The sequence below is a fragment of the Sinohyriopsis cumingii genome, chromosome 17 (genome assembly GCF_028554795.1).
Source record: "Sinohyriopsis cumingii isolate HCF-2022 chromosome 17, ASM2855479v2, whole genome shotgun sequence".
In the NCBI taxonomy this organism is placed as follows: Eukaryota; Metazoa; Mollusca; class Bivalvia; order Unionida; family Unionidae; genus Sinohyriopsis; species Sinohyriopsis cumingii.
The window spans coordinates 16,720,594-16,737,144 of NC_142977.1; the positions used below are offsets into that span (position 1 = coordinate 16,720,594).

The window sequence follows — 16,551 nt, forward strand, 5'->3', positions numbered from 1 at the left end:
AAAATTCATGCATTACCATAATATTAAATGTCAGATGACTGTTCCAAAATTCAGGCATTACCATAATATTAAATGTCAGATGACTGTGTTCCAAAATGCAAGCATTACCATAATATTAAATGTCAGAAGACTGTTCCAAAATTCATGCATTACCATAATATGTCAGATGACTGTTTTCCAAACTTCAAGCATTACCATAATATTAAATGTCAGATGACAATGTTCCAAAATTCAAGCATTACCATAATATTAAATGTCAGATGACTGGTCCAAAATTCAATCATTACCATAATACTAAACGTCAGATGACTTCCAAAATTCATGCATTACCATAATATTAAATGTCAGATGACTGTGTTCCAAAATTCAAGCATTATCATAATATTAAATGTCAGATCAAGATGTTCCAAAATTCAAGCATTACCATAATATTAAATGTCAGATGACTGTGTTCCAAAATTCAAGCATTACAATAATATTAAATGTCAGATGACTGATCAAGAAAGCATGAAACATTTAAATGTCAGACGACTGTATTTTAAAAAACTAACATTCAAGCATTACCATAATATTAAATGTCAGATGACTGTGTTCCAAAATTCAAGCATTACCATAATATTAAATGTCAGATGATGATGTTCCAAAATTCAAGCATTACCATAATATTAAATGTCAGATCACAATGTTCCAAAATTCAAGCATTACCATAATATTAAATATCAGATGACTTCCAAAATTCATGCATTACCATAATATTAAATGTCAGATGACTGTGATCCAAAATTCAAGCATTACCATAATATTAAATGTCAGATGATGATGTTTCAAAATTCATGCATTACTATAATATTAAATGTCAGATGAATGTGTTCCGAAAAGCATGAAACATTTAAATGTCAGATGACTGTGTTTTAAAAAACTAAAATTAATGCATTACCATAATATTAAATGCCAGATGACTGTGTTCCAAAATTCATGCATTACCATAATATTAAATGTCAGATGACTTGTTCCAAAATTCATGCATTACCATAACATGAAATGTCATATGACTGTTCCAAAATTGACGCATTACCATAATATTAAATGTCAGATGACTGTGTTCAAAAATTCATGCATTACCATAATATTAAATGTCAGATGACTGTTCCAAAATTCACGCATTACCATAATATTAAATGTCAGATGACTGTGTTCCAAAATGCAAGGATTACCATAATATTAAATGTCAGATGACGATGTTCCAAAATTCAAGCATTACCATAATATTAAACGTCAAATGACTGTTCCAAAATTCATGCATTACCATAATATTAAATATCAGATGACTTCCAAAATTCATGCATTACCATAATATTAAATATCAGATGACTTCCAAAATTCATGCATTACCATAATATTAAATGTCAGATGACTGTGTTCCAAAATGCAAGCATTACCATAATATTCCTCAGATATGTAGATGTCATTGATGAGTTTGGGAAAATGGAGAAGAAGCCTTTTGGCCAAATCGGCATGAACAGCAGAGGCATTGAGAAGACAAAGGTGAAGAATAGACTCGCCCACTGTCCCTGTTTGGCTAATATCCCAGCATACCTCACGGAACTTCCTCTCTGCAACAGAAATATACCCAAAAATGTAACTGCAACTAGACAAATTGGAATGAACCAAATTTAATACAGTATAAAAAGTCTATCAAACTTTCACTTCACTGTGTTAATAAAAATCTATCTCAACATGCAATCATATCTGCATCATAAAACATCACTGTGAAGATTTAAACTATAAAACAGCTGCTACAAATTATACAAGTGTCATACATCTTAAAGCAAAGTGGTATGGAAAAATTAGGCACTTGTGCCTTATGTTTAAATGAATAATGGTATGGAAGAATTAGACATATTTGCCTCATGTCTTAAACCATATTGACATTGAACCATTAGACACAGGTAACTCATGTCTGAAAACACTGACTTGGGACAATTCATATTTGCCTCAAGTCTTAAAGCATACTGACATGGAGCAATTAGACATATGTACCTAATATGTCATAAAGAATCTTAACATGGAACACTTCAAACATATGTGGCTCATGTCTTAAAGCATACCGACAGGGAACAAGTAGACATAATGTGCCTCATGTCTTAAAGCGAACTGACATAGATCAATCATACATATGTGCCTCATGTCTTAAAGCATACTGACATGGAATAATTAGACCTATGTGCCTCATGTCTTAAAGCATACTGACATGGAATAATAAGACCTATGTGCCTCATGTCTTAAAGCATACTGACATGGAATAATAAGACCTATGTGCCTCATGTCTTAAAGCATACTGACATGGAATAATAAGACCTATGTGCCTCATGTCTTAAAGCATACTGACATGGAATAATAAGACCTATGTGCCTCATGTCTTAAAGCATACTGACACGGAATAATTAGACCTATGTTCCTCATGTCTTAAAGCATACTGACACGGAATAATTAGACCTATGTGCCTCATGTCTTAAAGCATACTGACATGGAATAATAAGACCTATGTGCCTCATGTCTTAAAGCATACTGACACGGAATAATTAGACCTATGTGCCTCATGTCTTAAAGCATACTGACATGGAATAATAAGACCTATGTGCCTCATGTCTTAAAGCATACCGACAGGGAACAAGTAGACATAATGTGCCTCATGTCTTAAAGCGAACTGACATAGATCAATCATACATATGTGCCTCATGTCTTAAAGCATACTGACATGGAATAATAAGACCTATGTGCCTCATGTCTTAAAGCATACTGACATGGAATAATAAGACCTATGTGCCTCATGTCTTAAAGCATACTGACATGGAATAATAAGACCTATGTGCCTCATGTCTTAAAGCATACTGACATGGAATAATAAGACCTATGTGCCTCATGTCTTAAAGCATACTGACACGGAATAATTAGACATATGTGCCTCATGTCTTAAAGCATACTGACATGGAACAATTAAACATGTGCCTCATGTCTTAAAGCATACTGACATGGAACAAGTAGACATAATGTGCCTCATGTCTTAAAGCATACTGACATGGAACAATTAAACATGTGCCTGACATGTCTTAAAGCATACTGACATGGAACAATTAAATATGTGCCTCATGTCTTAAAGCATACTGACATGGAACAATTAAACATGTGCCTGACATGTCTTAAAGCATACTTACATGGAACAAGTAGACATAATGTGCTTTGTGTCTTAAAGCATACTGACATGGAACAATTGAATATGTGCCTCATGTCTTAAAGCATACTTACATGGAACAATTAAACATGTGCCTGACATGTCTTAAAGCATACTGACATGGAACAAGTAGGCATATGTGCTTCATGTCTTAAAACATACTGACATGGAACAATTAAACATGTGCCTGACATGTCTTAAAGCATACTGACATGGAACAATTAAATATGTGCCTCATGTCTTAAAGCATAATGACATGGAACAAGTAGACATATGTGCTTCATGTCTTAAAACATACTGACATGGAACAATTAAAAATGTGCCTCATGTCTTAAAACATATTGACATGGAACAAGTAGACATGTGCCTGACATGTCTTAAAGCATACTGACATGGAACAATTAGACGTGCCTGACATGTCTTAAAGCATACTGACATGGAACAATTAAATATGTGCCTCATGTCTTAAAGCATACTTACATGTAATAATTAAACATGTGCCTGACATGTCTTAAAGCATACTTACATGGAACAAGTAGACATAATGTGCCTTGTGTCTTAAAGCATACTTACATGGAACAAGTAGACATAATGTGCCTTGTGTCTTAAAGCATACTGACATGGAACAATTGAATATGTGCCTCATGTCATAAAGCATACTTACATGGAACAATTAAACATGTGCCTGACATGTCTTAAAGCATACTGACATGGAACAAGTAGACATATGTGCCTCATGTCTTAAAGCATACTGACATGGAATAATAAGACCTATGTGCCTCATGTCTTAAAGCATACTGACATGGAATAATAAGACCTATGTGCCTCATGTCTTAAAGCATACTGACATGGAATAATTAGACCTATGTTCCTCATGTCTTAAAGCATACTGACACGGAATAATTAGACCTATGTGCCTCATGTCTTAAAGCATACTGACATGGAATAATAAGACCTATGTGCCTCATGTCTTAAAGCATACTGACATGGAATAATAAGACCTATGTGCCTCATGTCTTAAAGCATACTGACATGGAATAATAAGACCTATGTGCCTCATGTCTTAAAGCATACTGACATGGAATAATAAGACCTATGTGCCTCATGTCTTAAAGCATACTGACACGGAATAATTAGACATATGTGCCTCATGTCTTAAAGCATACTGACATGGAACAATTAAACATGTGCCTCATGTCTTAAAGCATACTGACATGGAACAAGTAGACATAATGTGCCTCATGTCTTAAAGCATACTGACATGGAACAATTAAACATGTGCCTGACATGTCTTAAAGCATACTGACATGGAACAATTAAATATGTGCCTCATGTCTTAAAGCATACTGACATGGAACAATTAAACATGTGCCTGACATGTCTTAAAGCATACTTACATGGAACAAGTAGACATAATGTGCTTTGTGTCTTAAAGCATACTGACATGGAACAATTGAATATGTGCCTCATGTCTTAAAGCATACTTACATGGAACAATTAAACATGTGCCTGACATGTCTTAAAGCATACTGACATGGAACAAGTAGGCATATGTGCTTCATGTCTTAAAACATACTGACATGGAACAATTAAACATGTGCCTGACATGTCTTAAAGCATACTGACATGGAACAATTAAATATGTGCCTCATGTCTTAAAGCATAATGACATGGAACAAGTAGACATATGTGCTTCATGTCTTAAAACATACTGACATGGAACAATTAAAAATGTGCCTCATGTCTTAAAACATATTGACATGGAACAAGTAGACATGTGCCTGACATGTCTTAAAGCATACTGACATGGAACAATTAGACGTGCCTGACATGTCTTAAAGCATACTGACATGGAACAATTAAATATGTGCCTCATGTCTTAAAGCATACTTACATGTAATAATTAAACATGTGCCTGACATGTCTTAAAGCATACTTACATGGAACAAGTAGACATAATGTGCCTTGTGTCTTAAAGCATACTTACATGGAACAAGTAGACATAATGTGCCTTGTGTCTTAAAGCATACTGACATGGAACAATTGAATATGTGCCTCATGTCATAAAGCATACTTACATGGAACAATTAAACATGTGCCTGACATGTCTTAAAGCATACTGACATGGAACAAGTAGACATATGTGCCTCATGTCTTAAAGCATAATGACATGGAACAAGTAGACATATGTGCTTCGTGTCTTAAAACACACTGACATGGAACAATTAAAAATGTGCCTCATGTCTTAAAACATACTGACATGGAACAATTAAACATGTGCCAGACATGTCTTAAAGCATACTGACATGAAACAAGTAGACATATGTGCCTCATGTCTTAAAGCATACTGACATGGAACAAGTAGACATATGTGCCTCATGTCTTAAAGCATACTGACATGGAACAATTAGACATGTGCCTGACATGTCTTAAAAGATACTGACATGAAACAAGTAGACATATGTGCCTCATGTCTTAAAGCATACTGACATGGAACAAGTAGACATATGTGCCTCATGTCTTAAAGCATACTGACATGGAACAATTAAAAATGTGCCTCATGTCTTAAAGCATACTGACATGGAACAAGTAGACATAATGTGCCTCATGTCTTAAAGCATACTGACATGGAACAATTAAACATGTGCCTGACATGTCTTAAAACATACTGACATGGAACAAGTAGACATAATGTGCCTCATGTCTTAAAGCATACAGACAGGGAACAAGTAGACATAATGTGGCTCATATCTTAAAGCATACTGACATGGAACAATTAAACATGTGCCTGACATGTCTTAAAGCATACTGACATGGAACAATTAAAAATGTGCCTCATGTCTTAAAGCATACTGACAAGGAACAATTAAACATGTGCCTGACATGTCTTAAGCATACTTATATGGAACAAGCAGACATGTGCCTCATGTCTTAAAGTAGACATATGTGCCTTATATCTCAAGTATACTGGTATTATACAATGAGATATATGTCTCTAGTGACTTAAAGAATACTGACATGGAGCAACAACAATTTTCCAAGACAAACCAACATGTTGTATCAAATTAAACAATGACAAGTTTTTAGAATAATGGTCTTTTTCACTTTTTAAAATGCTTATCAAACAAACATGTTATTTTACATCGCTGTGATAGGAAATATTACATCGCTGTGATAGGAAATATTACATCGCTGTGATAGGAAATATTACAAATCAAATTCATTATTTAGAAGTCAGGGTGATATGTAATCAGTAAAAAAATACGTCATTTAAAGGAACCATAAAAACGAACTATAAAAATATATGGAACTGTTATTCTGATAATTTCTTTCAAGCATCTTCAATCATAAACAATATTAATATAATTCTATTATATTATTTTAACATCTACCAAATCTTACTTGTTAACTGAAGCAAATAACAATGCATTTTTCAATTAATGAACTGCATATTAATCCATCTCAAATACAAGTCTGCTGGTCTTTTTGTTCAGTTGATATTAATTTGACATTACTACGCATTCAATTCTGCATTATGTATTTGCTGGTACTGAAAACCATTTCCTGGAAGATCAATGTATACCAATATTTATAATAAATACCATGATGCTAATATAAAGAATTTTAGCTAAGACATATAAAGTTGCATCAAAATAATTAAATTCTTTAAATTAAGATGACCAACTTTGCTACAGTACTCACACATGATAACACTGTCAAGTGAGATATTGAGTATACTGCCTTATAGTGAGACCAACTTTGCTACAGTACTCACATTATAACACTGTCAAGTGAGATATTGAGTATACTGCCTTAAAGTGAGACCAACTTTGCTACAATACTCACACATGATAATACTGTCAAGTGAGATACTGAGCATTCTGCCTTATAGTGAGACCAACTTGGCTACACTACAGTACTCACACATGATAAAACTGTCAAGTGAGATACTGAGCATACTGCCTTATAGTGAGAAAAACTTTGCTACAGTACTCACACATTATAACACTGTCAAGTGAGATATTGAATATACTGCCTTATAGTGAAACCAACTGATCATGATCTGCATGATAGAGTAATCATTATAACACTGTCTCCTAGGATACTGAGTATACTGCCTTATAGTGATACCAAATTATCATGATCTGCATGAGAGTATTCATTATAACACAGTCTTCTAAGGATACTGAGTATACTGACTTATAGTGAGAATGCCTTATCATGATCAGCATTAGGGGCATCCAACTTTTTTTGGCTGGGGGCTAAAACATACAAAATGCTTAAGGTTGTGGGCCTAAATCTAAATGATACATTACTCATTATTACAATGTCCATTAAGGATATTGAGTATACAGCCTTGTATTGAAACTGTCATATACTGATCTAATGATAGACTATTCATTATAACACTGTCCATTAAGGATACTGAGTTTACTGCCTTGTAGGGAAACTGTCATATAATGATCTATAACACTGTCCTTTAAGGATATTGAGTATACTTCCTTGTAGTGAAACTGTCATATAATGATCTATAACACTGTCCATTAAGGATACTGAGTATACTGCCTTGTAGGGAAACTGTCATATAATGATCTATAACACTGTCCTTTAAGGATATTGAGTATACTTCCTTGTAGTGAAACTGTCATATAATGATCTATAACACTGTCCTTTAAGGATATTGAGTATACTTCCTTGTAGTGAAACTGTCATATAATGATCTATAACACTGTCCATTAAGGATACTGAGTATACTGCCTTGTAGTGAAACTGTCATATAATGATCTATAACACTGTCCTTTAAGGATATTGAGTATACTTCCTTGTAGTGAAACTGTCATATAATGATCTATAACACTGTCCATTAAGGATACTGAGTATACTGCCTTGTAGGGAAACTGTCATATAATGATCTATAACACTGTCCTTTAAGGATATTGAGTATACTTCCTTGTAGTGAAACTGTCATATAATGATCTATAACACTGTCCATTAAGGATATTGAGTATACTGCCTTGTAGGGAAACTGTCATATAATGATCTATAACACTGTCCATTAAGGATACTGAGTATACTGCCTTGTAGGGAAACTGTCATATAATGATCTATAACACTGTCCATTAAGGATACTGAGTATACTGCCTTGTAGGGAAACTGTCATATAATGATCTATAACACTGTGCATTAAGGATACTGAGTATACTGCCTTGTAGGGAAACTGTCATATAATGATCTATAACACTATCCATTAAGGATATTGAGTATACTGCCTTGTAGGGAAACTGTCATATAATGATCTAATGATACACTATTCATTATTGACTATTCATTATAAGACTGTTGGTTAAGGATATTGAGTATACTGCCTTGTAGTAAAACTGTCATATACTGATCTAATGATACACTGTACATTATATATCATTATAACACTGTTGGTTAAGGATATTGAGTATACTGCCTTGTAGGGAAACTGTCATATAATGATCTATAACACTGTCCATTAAGGATATTGAGTATACTGCCTTGTAGGGAAACTGTCATATAATGATCTAATGATACACTACTCATTATAGGTGGCGCTATACAGTTTCGCATTTTGCATAGGGTTAGGATTTTAAAGAAAAAGAATTTCCCCGGCTTTCCTCACTGGTTATACTGGCTATTTAAAAAAGACCTTGTATATCTTAGGTATAATGCAAAGAACCTTTAATTCCCTTTATTTTGGTGTATGATTGATGGGTGTACTATGGGTTATAGAGTATACAGCTTGGCCTTACTTAAATGTGCACCTTTCAAAAAAGTGCTAGCTCTACTTGATCATTTTCACTTCCTGAACTTCAGAGGTCAATTGTATAAAAAAGAGCCGATAACTTTTTTTACATTTTATATATTTGGTAATTCATTCATTGCACTTTCAGAAGCTGGTATTGTCTAGTCCGCCAAAATTCATTTTCCCTATTTTAATAGTTGCTATGTATAGTGTACTTTAGACTAATTCAGACTGATTTTTTAACACAAGGGAGCTGTCATTTTAGTTTGCAGTGTGCTTAAATCATGTAAAATTTCCAAAAGTACAATATCCAAAAGAAATATCATCCACATTACATTAATGTAGCATAGAGATGCCAACATTTTCTCCACTGTGCATGTTTTAAATGCGAACTACTTCACCTTACATACGTCACTCTCTAAAGTACATATTATCTGGTGAGCGCCACCATAACACTGTTGGTTAAGGATATTGAGTATACTGCCTTGTAGGGAAACTGTCATATAATGATCTATAACACTGTCCATTAAGGATATTGAGTATACTGCCTTGTAGTGAAACTGTCATATACTGATCTAATGATAGACTATTCATTATAAGACTGTTGGTTAAGGATATTGAGTATACTGCCTTGTAGTGAAACTGTCATGTAATGATCTAATGATACACTACACATTATACCACTGTTGGTTAAGGATATTGAGTATACTGCCTTGTAGGGAAACTGTCATATAATGATCTATAACACTGTCCATTAAGGATACTGAGTATACTGCCTTGTAGGGAAACTGTCATATAATGATCTATAACACTGTCCATTAAGGATACTGAGTATACTGCCTTGTAGGGAAACTGTCATATAATGATCTATAACACTATCCATTAAGGATATTGAGTATACTGCCTTGTAGGGAAACTGTCATATAATGATCTATAACACTGTCCATTAAGGATATTGAGTATACTGCCTTGTAGGGAAACTGTCATATAATGATCTATAACACTGTCCATTAAGGATATTGAGTATACTGCCTTGTAGGGAAACTGTCATATAATGATCTATAACACTGTCCATTAAGGATATTGAGTATACTTCCTTGTAGGGAAACTGTCATATAATGATCTATAACACTGTCCATTAAGGATATTGAGTATACTGCCTTGTAGGGAAACTGTCATATAATGATCTATAACACTGTCCATTAAGGATATTGAGTATACTGCCTTGTAGTGAAACTGTCATATAATGATCTATAACACTGTCCATTAAGGATATTGAGTATACTGCCTTGTAGGGAAACTGTCATATAATGATCTATAACACTGTCCATTAAGGATATTGAGTATACTGCCTTGTAGGGAAACTGTCATATAATGATCTATAACACTGTCCATTAAGGATACTGAGTATACTTCCTTGTAGGGAAACTGTCATATAATGATCTATAACACTGTCCATTAAGGATATTGAGTATACTTCCTTGTAGTGAAACTGTCATATACTGATCTAATGATTGACTATTCATTATAACACTGTCCATTAAGGATATTGAGTAAACTGCCTTGTAGGGAAACTGTCATATAATGATCTATAACACTGTCCATTAAGGATACTGAGTATACTGCCTTGTAGGGAAACTGTCATATAATGATCTATAACACTGTCCATTAAGGATACTGAGTATACTTCCTTGTAGGGAAACTGTCATATAATGATCTATAACACTGTCCATTAAGGATATTGAGTATACTTCCTTGTAGTGAAACTGTCATATACTGATCTAATGATTGACTATTCATTATAACACTGTCCATTAAGGATATTGAGTAAACTGCCTTGTAGGGAAACTGTCATATAATGATCTATAACACTGTCCATTAAGGATACTGAGTATACTGCCTTGTAGGGAAACTGTCATATAATGATCTATAACACTGTCCATTAAGGATACTGAGTATACTGCCTTGTAGGGAAACTGTCATATAATGATCTATAACACTGTCCATTAAGGATACTGAGTATACTTCCTTGTAGGGAAACTGTCATATAATGATCTATAACACTGTCCATTAAGGATATTGAGTATACTTCCTTGTAGTGAAACTGTCATATACTGATCTAATGATTGACTATTCATTATAACACTGTCCATTAAGGATATTGAGTAAACTGCCTTGTAGGGAAACTGTCATATAATGATCTATAACACTGTCCATTAAGGATACTGAGTATACTGCCTTGTAGGGAAACTGTCATATAATGATCTAATGATACACTACTCATTATAGGTGGCGCTATACAGTTTCGCATTTTGCATAGGGTTAGGATTTTAAAGAAAAAGAATTTCCCCGGCTTTCCTCACTGGTTATACTGGCTATTTAAAAAAGACCTTGTATATCTTAGGTATAATGCAAAGAACCTTTAATTCCCTTTATTTTGGTGTATGATTGATGGGTGTACTATGGGTTATAGAGTATACAGCTTGGCCTTACTTAAATGTGCACCTTTCAAAAAAGTGCTAGCTCTACTTGATCATTTTCACTTCCTGAACTTCAGAGGTCAATTGTATAAAAAAGAGCCGATAACTTTTTTTACATTTTATATATTTGGTAATTCATTCATTGCACTTTCAGAAGCTGGTATTGTCTAGTCCGCCAAAATTCATTTTCCCTATTTTAATAGTTGCTATGTATAGTGTACTTTAGACTAATTCAGACTGATTTTTTAACACAAGGGAGCTGTCATTTTAGTTTGCAGTGTGCTTAAATCATGTAAAATTTCCAAAAGTACAATATCCAAAAGAAATATCATCCACATTACATTAATGTAGCATAGAGATGCCAACATTTTCTCCACTGTGCATGTTTTAAATGCGAACTACTTCACCTTACATACGTCACTCTCTAAAGTACATATTATCTGGTGAGCGCCACCATAACACTGTTGGTTAAGGATATTGAGTATACTGCCTTGTAGGGAAACTGTCATATAATGATCTATAACACTGTCCATTAAGGATATTGAGTATACTGCCTTGTAGTGAAACTGTCATATACTGATCTAATGATAGACTATTCATTATAAGACTGTTGGTTAAGGATATTGAGTATACTGCCTTGTAGTGAAACTGTCATGTAATGATCTAATGATACACTACACATTATACCACTGTTGGTTAAGGATATTGAGTATACAGCCTTGTAGGGAAACTGTCATATAATGATCTATAACACTGTCCATTAAGGATATTGAGTATACTGCCTTGTAGTGAAACTGTCATATACTGATCTAATGATAGACTATTCATTGTAACACTGTCCATTAAGGATATTGAGTACACTGCCTTGTAGTGAAACTGTCATATAATTATCTAATGATACACTACTCATTATAACACTGTCCATTAAGGATATTGAGTATACTGCCTTGTAGTGAAACTGCCTCATCAACACAGTACATATAATTTTACAATCAATTTAATAAAATGAGAGCCATGGTCAAATTTTCTTATAAAGGAACTATATCACAATGGGCTTTATAGTGGCCAAGTACTGTAACTAGGCAAACAAAAAAAGTATTAAAGTGGCCAAATACTGTAACTAGACAAAAAAAGGAGACCTCATAGTGACCAAGTACTGTAACTAGACAAACAAAGGAGACCTTAAAGTGGCAAAGTACTGTAGCAAGGCAAACAAAGGAGGCCCTACAGTAAACAAGCAAAGGCCTTAAAGCAGCAGAGTAATGTAATTAGACAAGGTCTGATTATTGTAACTTGGCAAACAAATGCGTCTAAAAAGCCTTATTGTGACAGAATACTGCAACTAGCCAAGCAGAGGCCTCTAAAAAAGGCCTTGTAGTAGCAGAGCACTGTAACTAGGCAAAGAAAGGCCTCTACTAGATTCTGAACAATTTGTTTTTATAATAACACCTAAAATCCTGTTCCCATATCTTGATGATCAGTAAAAATCATAAAAATTCCAGTGGCACACATATTTCAAGAGACAGAAATACAAGAAACATACTGAGATCTAAACACCCAGTGAGGTAAATTAAGCTGATTTAACTTTTCACGCAATTAAAAGGAGATCATCAGCATCGTAAACATGAAATGCAAATAATGATATTGATCCATTCAATTTTAATGTCAGTTTGAATGTACTAACATTACATTATTCTTGTGGTGGATAAGAAAATGCATAATGTGAATGAATAGTAAGATGAGACATTTATACAATGAGACATTTATACAATGAGACAGGTATACAATGAGACATTTATACAATGAGACATGTATACTGACTTACCTCCTGAATCTGTCAGATGCAAAAAGATAATGACTGATAATTAGTTAGAGAATATTTTTAAGAAAAAAAAAAAAAAAAAATATATATATATATATATATATATATATATATATATATATATATATATATATATATATATATATATATATATATATATATATTTATATATACCAATCCTCATATACTTTAAGTCTAAAATTAAAATGATTTACTTTGATCAAGCAATACCTCATGTAATCATAATGGCAACATTGGCATTACACAGAGAGACATTCACACAAGGTATACACAGTGTTTGGTTAGCTCCCGGTTGGATCTATATCATTTGAAGACTTGGTGAATGAAAGTAAATTATCTGCCTGTTCTCAGATTTTAAGTCTTAGTTGACATGGACTATTCACATAATATGTTAACATTGGCAATGGGTTGTTCGAAGTAATTAAATGTACATAGTAAAATTGGCTGTTATAAGTAACTGCATATAAGTAGTGACATTGGCTATAATGTTTTGAAGTAATTACATGTATTATAGTGACTAGGTGACACTGGCAATGAGCTGTTTTAAGTAATTACATGTACATGTATGTAGTGACATTGGTTAAAGGCTGTTGTAATTAATTACATGTATGTACCAGTGGTGGCATTTTGCAGCTCTCTCATTTATGAAATCGAAATCAGTATTAAGCGAAACACAAATAATCAATACACTGATTGCAAAACACAAATAATCAATACACTGATTGGCCAACACTGATTATTGGTTAGATAAAAATTAACAGAAACTATTAGTACCACTTCCGCACTGTGAAGGTGACCTTACGAACTCGGTAGACTCTAATGAGTGGGTTAAAGTATGAAATATATGCTATTTGCTGTTGTGCAAGGTGGCCTGGACTGATTATGATTGGTCTCTTAATTTTGAGAAGAGTCTTTCTAGAAGGGACATCTGTATTTCAGTAAGAATTTATTGATCTCCAACTTAAACTGAATCCAGGTATGGATACAAACGGACTGAGGCAATCATGCATACATATACAATAAACAATATCATCCATAACAAGTTTGGTTTTTGTTGGTTATAATTACGTTTGTATCATGTTGAAGAAATTGGATCTAATGATTTCTGAAGGACATGCAGAGACAGCTGGCCTTTATGGGTATCGAATCCATGACACTTGGATTACTAGTCCAATGCTCCACCAACTTCTGCAGCTCCCTGATTCAGTAACAGTGAAATATCAGTGGTGTTACTTATAAAAACTGAATAAAAAATTAGCAAATAGAAGCAGCTGGCAAGAAAAACTGACCAGCCAATTTATCATGGACAAACAATCCCCAGTGTTGGGCTACTGACATTTTCAGTCTTGCAAATTAACTTTAAACTTTTGCGGGACATTTGGTCCAACAAGTTCAAGAGCTTAACAGCTCCAAATCTATGTTTTACAGGACAGAAGTCACAAAAGTATAGTGAATAAGTACCAAAGTATAGTGAATAATTACCAAAGTATAGTGAATAAGTACCAAAGTATAGTGAATAAGTACCAAAGTATAGTGAATAAGTACCAAAATATAGTGAATAAGTACCAAAGTATAGTGAATAATTACCAAAGTATAGTGAATAAGTACCAAAGTATAGTGAATAATTACCAAAGTATAGTGAATAAGTACCAAAATATAGTGAATAAGTACCAAAATATAGTGAATAAGTACCAAAGTATAGTGAATAATTACCAAAGTATAGTGAATAAGTACCAAAATATAGTGAATAAGTACCAAAATATAGTGAACAAGTACCAAAGTATAGTAAACAAGTACCAAAGTATAGTAAATAAGTACCAAAGTATAGTGAATAAGTACCAAAGTATAGTGAATAAGTACCAAAATATAGTGAATAAGTACCAAAGTATAGTGAATAATTACCAAAGTATAGTGAATAAGTACCAAAATATAGTGAATAAGTACCAAAATATAGTGAACAAGTACCAAAGTATAGTAAACAAGTACCAAAGTATAGTAAATAAGTACCAAAGTATAGTGAATAAGTACCAAAGTATAGTGAATAAGTACCAAAACAAACTAATGATGCTTGTTCATTCATTAATATTTAAGTAACAAAAAAACAGAAGATTAGCCTGTTCTGAAGGAAAATTAGGCAGATGGTAATGTATGTTAACTAAAAATCAATATGGCATCTTTTATGTTTGTATTCTGAATTATGCACCAATCATTTGGTCCCCTTAAAAAGGCAACTAATTACTGATGATTCAACACTAATTTCAGCGACTGTATTTCAAGTAGACCAATATCTAATATAAAAAGATCCCAAAATCATTGACTGAAGTTGTAATATTGTCAGATACCATAATCATGATGCAATATCATTAGATATAAATGGCAACTATATTGGTAAAAATTAAAGATCAGCAATATCATATCCATATAGAATTAAAACAAACATACCCCTTCTCACAGCCAAAATAAATCAGTTTCCAATTCATTACAATATGGAACACTAATACATAGCATCACATAGACCATATTGCCATCAGCTGTACCGTCTGTATTTGTACATTTCAATCAACATATTACTGTCAGATATAATTAATAGATCTACAGGCAATGGTCAGTGGGAATTTTAAAAAAAGACAATGGAATGTCCAGAAAACTATAACCATGACATTGACACAATTTTCAGACACAACAGTTAACTATAACCAAGACCTTGACACAATTGTCAGACTCACAACAGTGAACTGTAACCAAAACCTTGGCACAATTGACATTATTGTCGGACTCGCAACAGTGAACTGTAACCATGACCTTGGCACAATTGTCAGACACACAATAGTATAGGCATAATGACATTAGAAAAGTGACAATACTGTGGTGCACGTTTAGATCGATGTTAGCATCACATTTTGAAACCATGTTTCCTGAATCATTTCCAGCAAAGTCTGCATGTTCTCAGATGTAAACCAGCTAAAAGGTAAAGTGATTTTAAAATATTCAGGTCTTGTAAAAATAAAACTAACAGAAACAAATGTATTCACAGTATTCTTAGCCATGACATGGCCATAGACCACCTAAATAACACATGTTGAAAGAAATGAGGTAGGTTTCTATCAAAGATATCATTAGCAATTATTGCCATAATTCTGAAAACACAGTAGGCTTAACAACAAGCAAGGGTTTCTTTTCAGATAAATATGGAAAACTTTTCTTAAATGAAAACCTGGATGTCATC

At 33.4% G+C, this 16,551-nt stretch overlaps 1 protein-coding gene across 1 annotated transcript in view; it reads right to left on the reverse strand.

Annotated features, from left to right (window-relative positions):
* Window positions 1–16,551, reverse strand: part of LOC149777820 (transient receptor potential cation channel subfamily V member 5-like) — a 99,609-nt gene that overhangs the window by 81,558 nt on the left and 1,500 nt on the right. Inside the window, exon 2 of the mRNA XM_089938265.1 lies at window positions 1,440–1,613. Coding sequence (XP_089794391.1) covers window positions 1,440–1,613 — 174 coding nt within the window. The remainder of the gene's footprint in view (window positions 1–1,439; window positions 1,614–16,551) is intronic.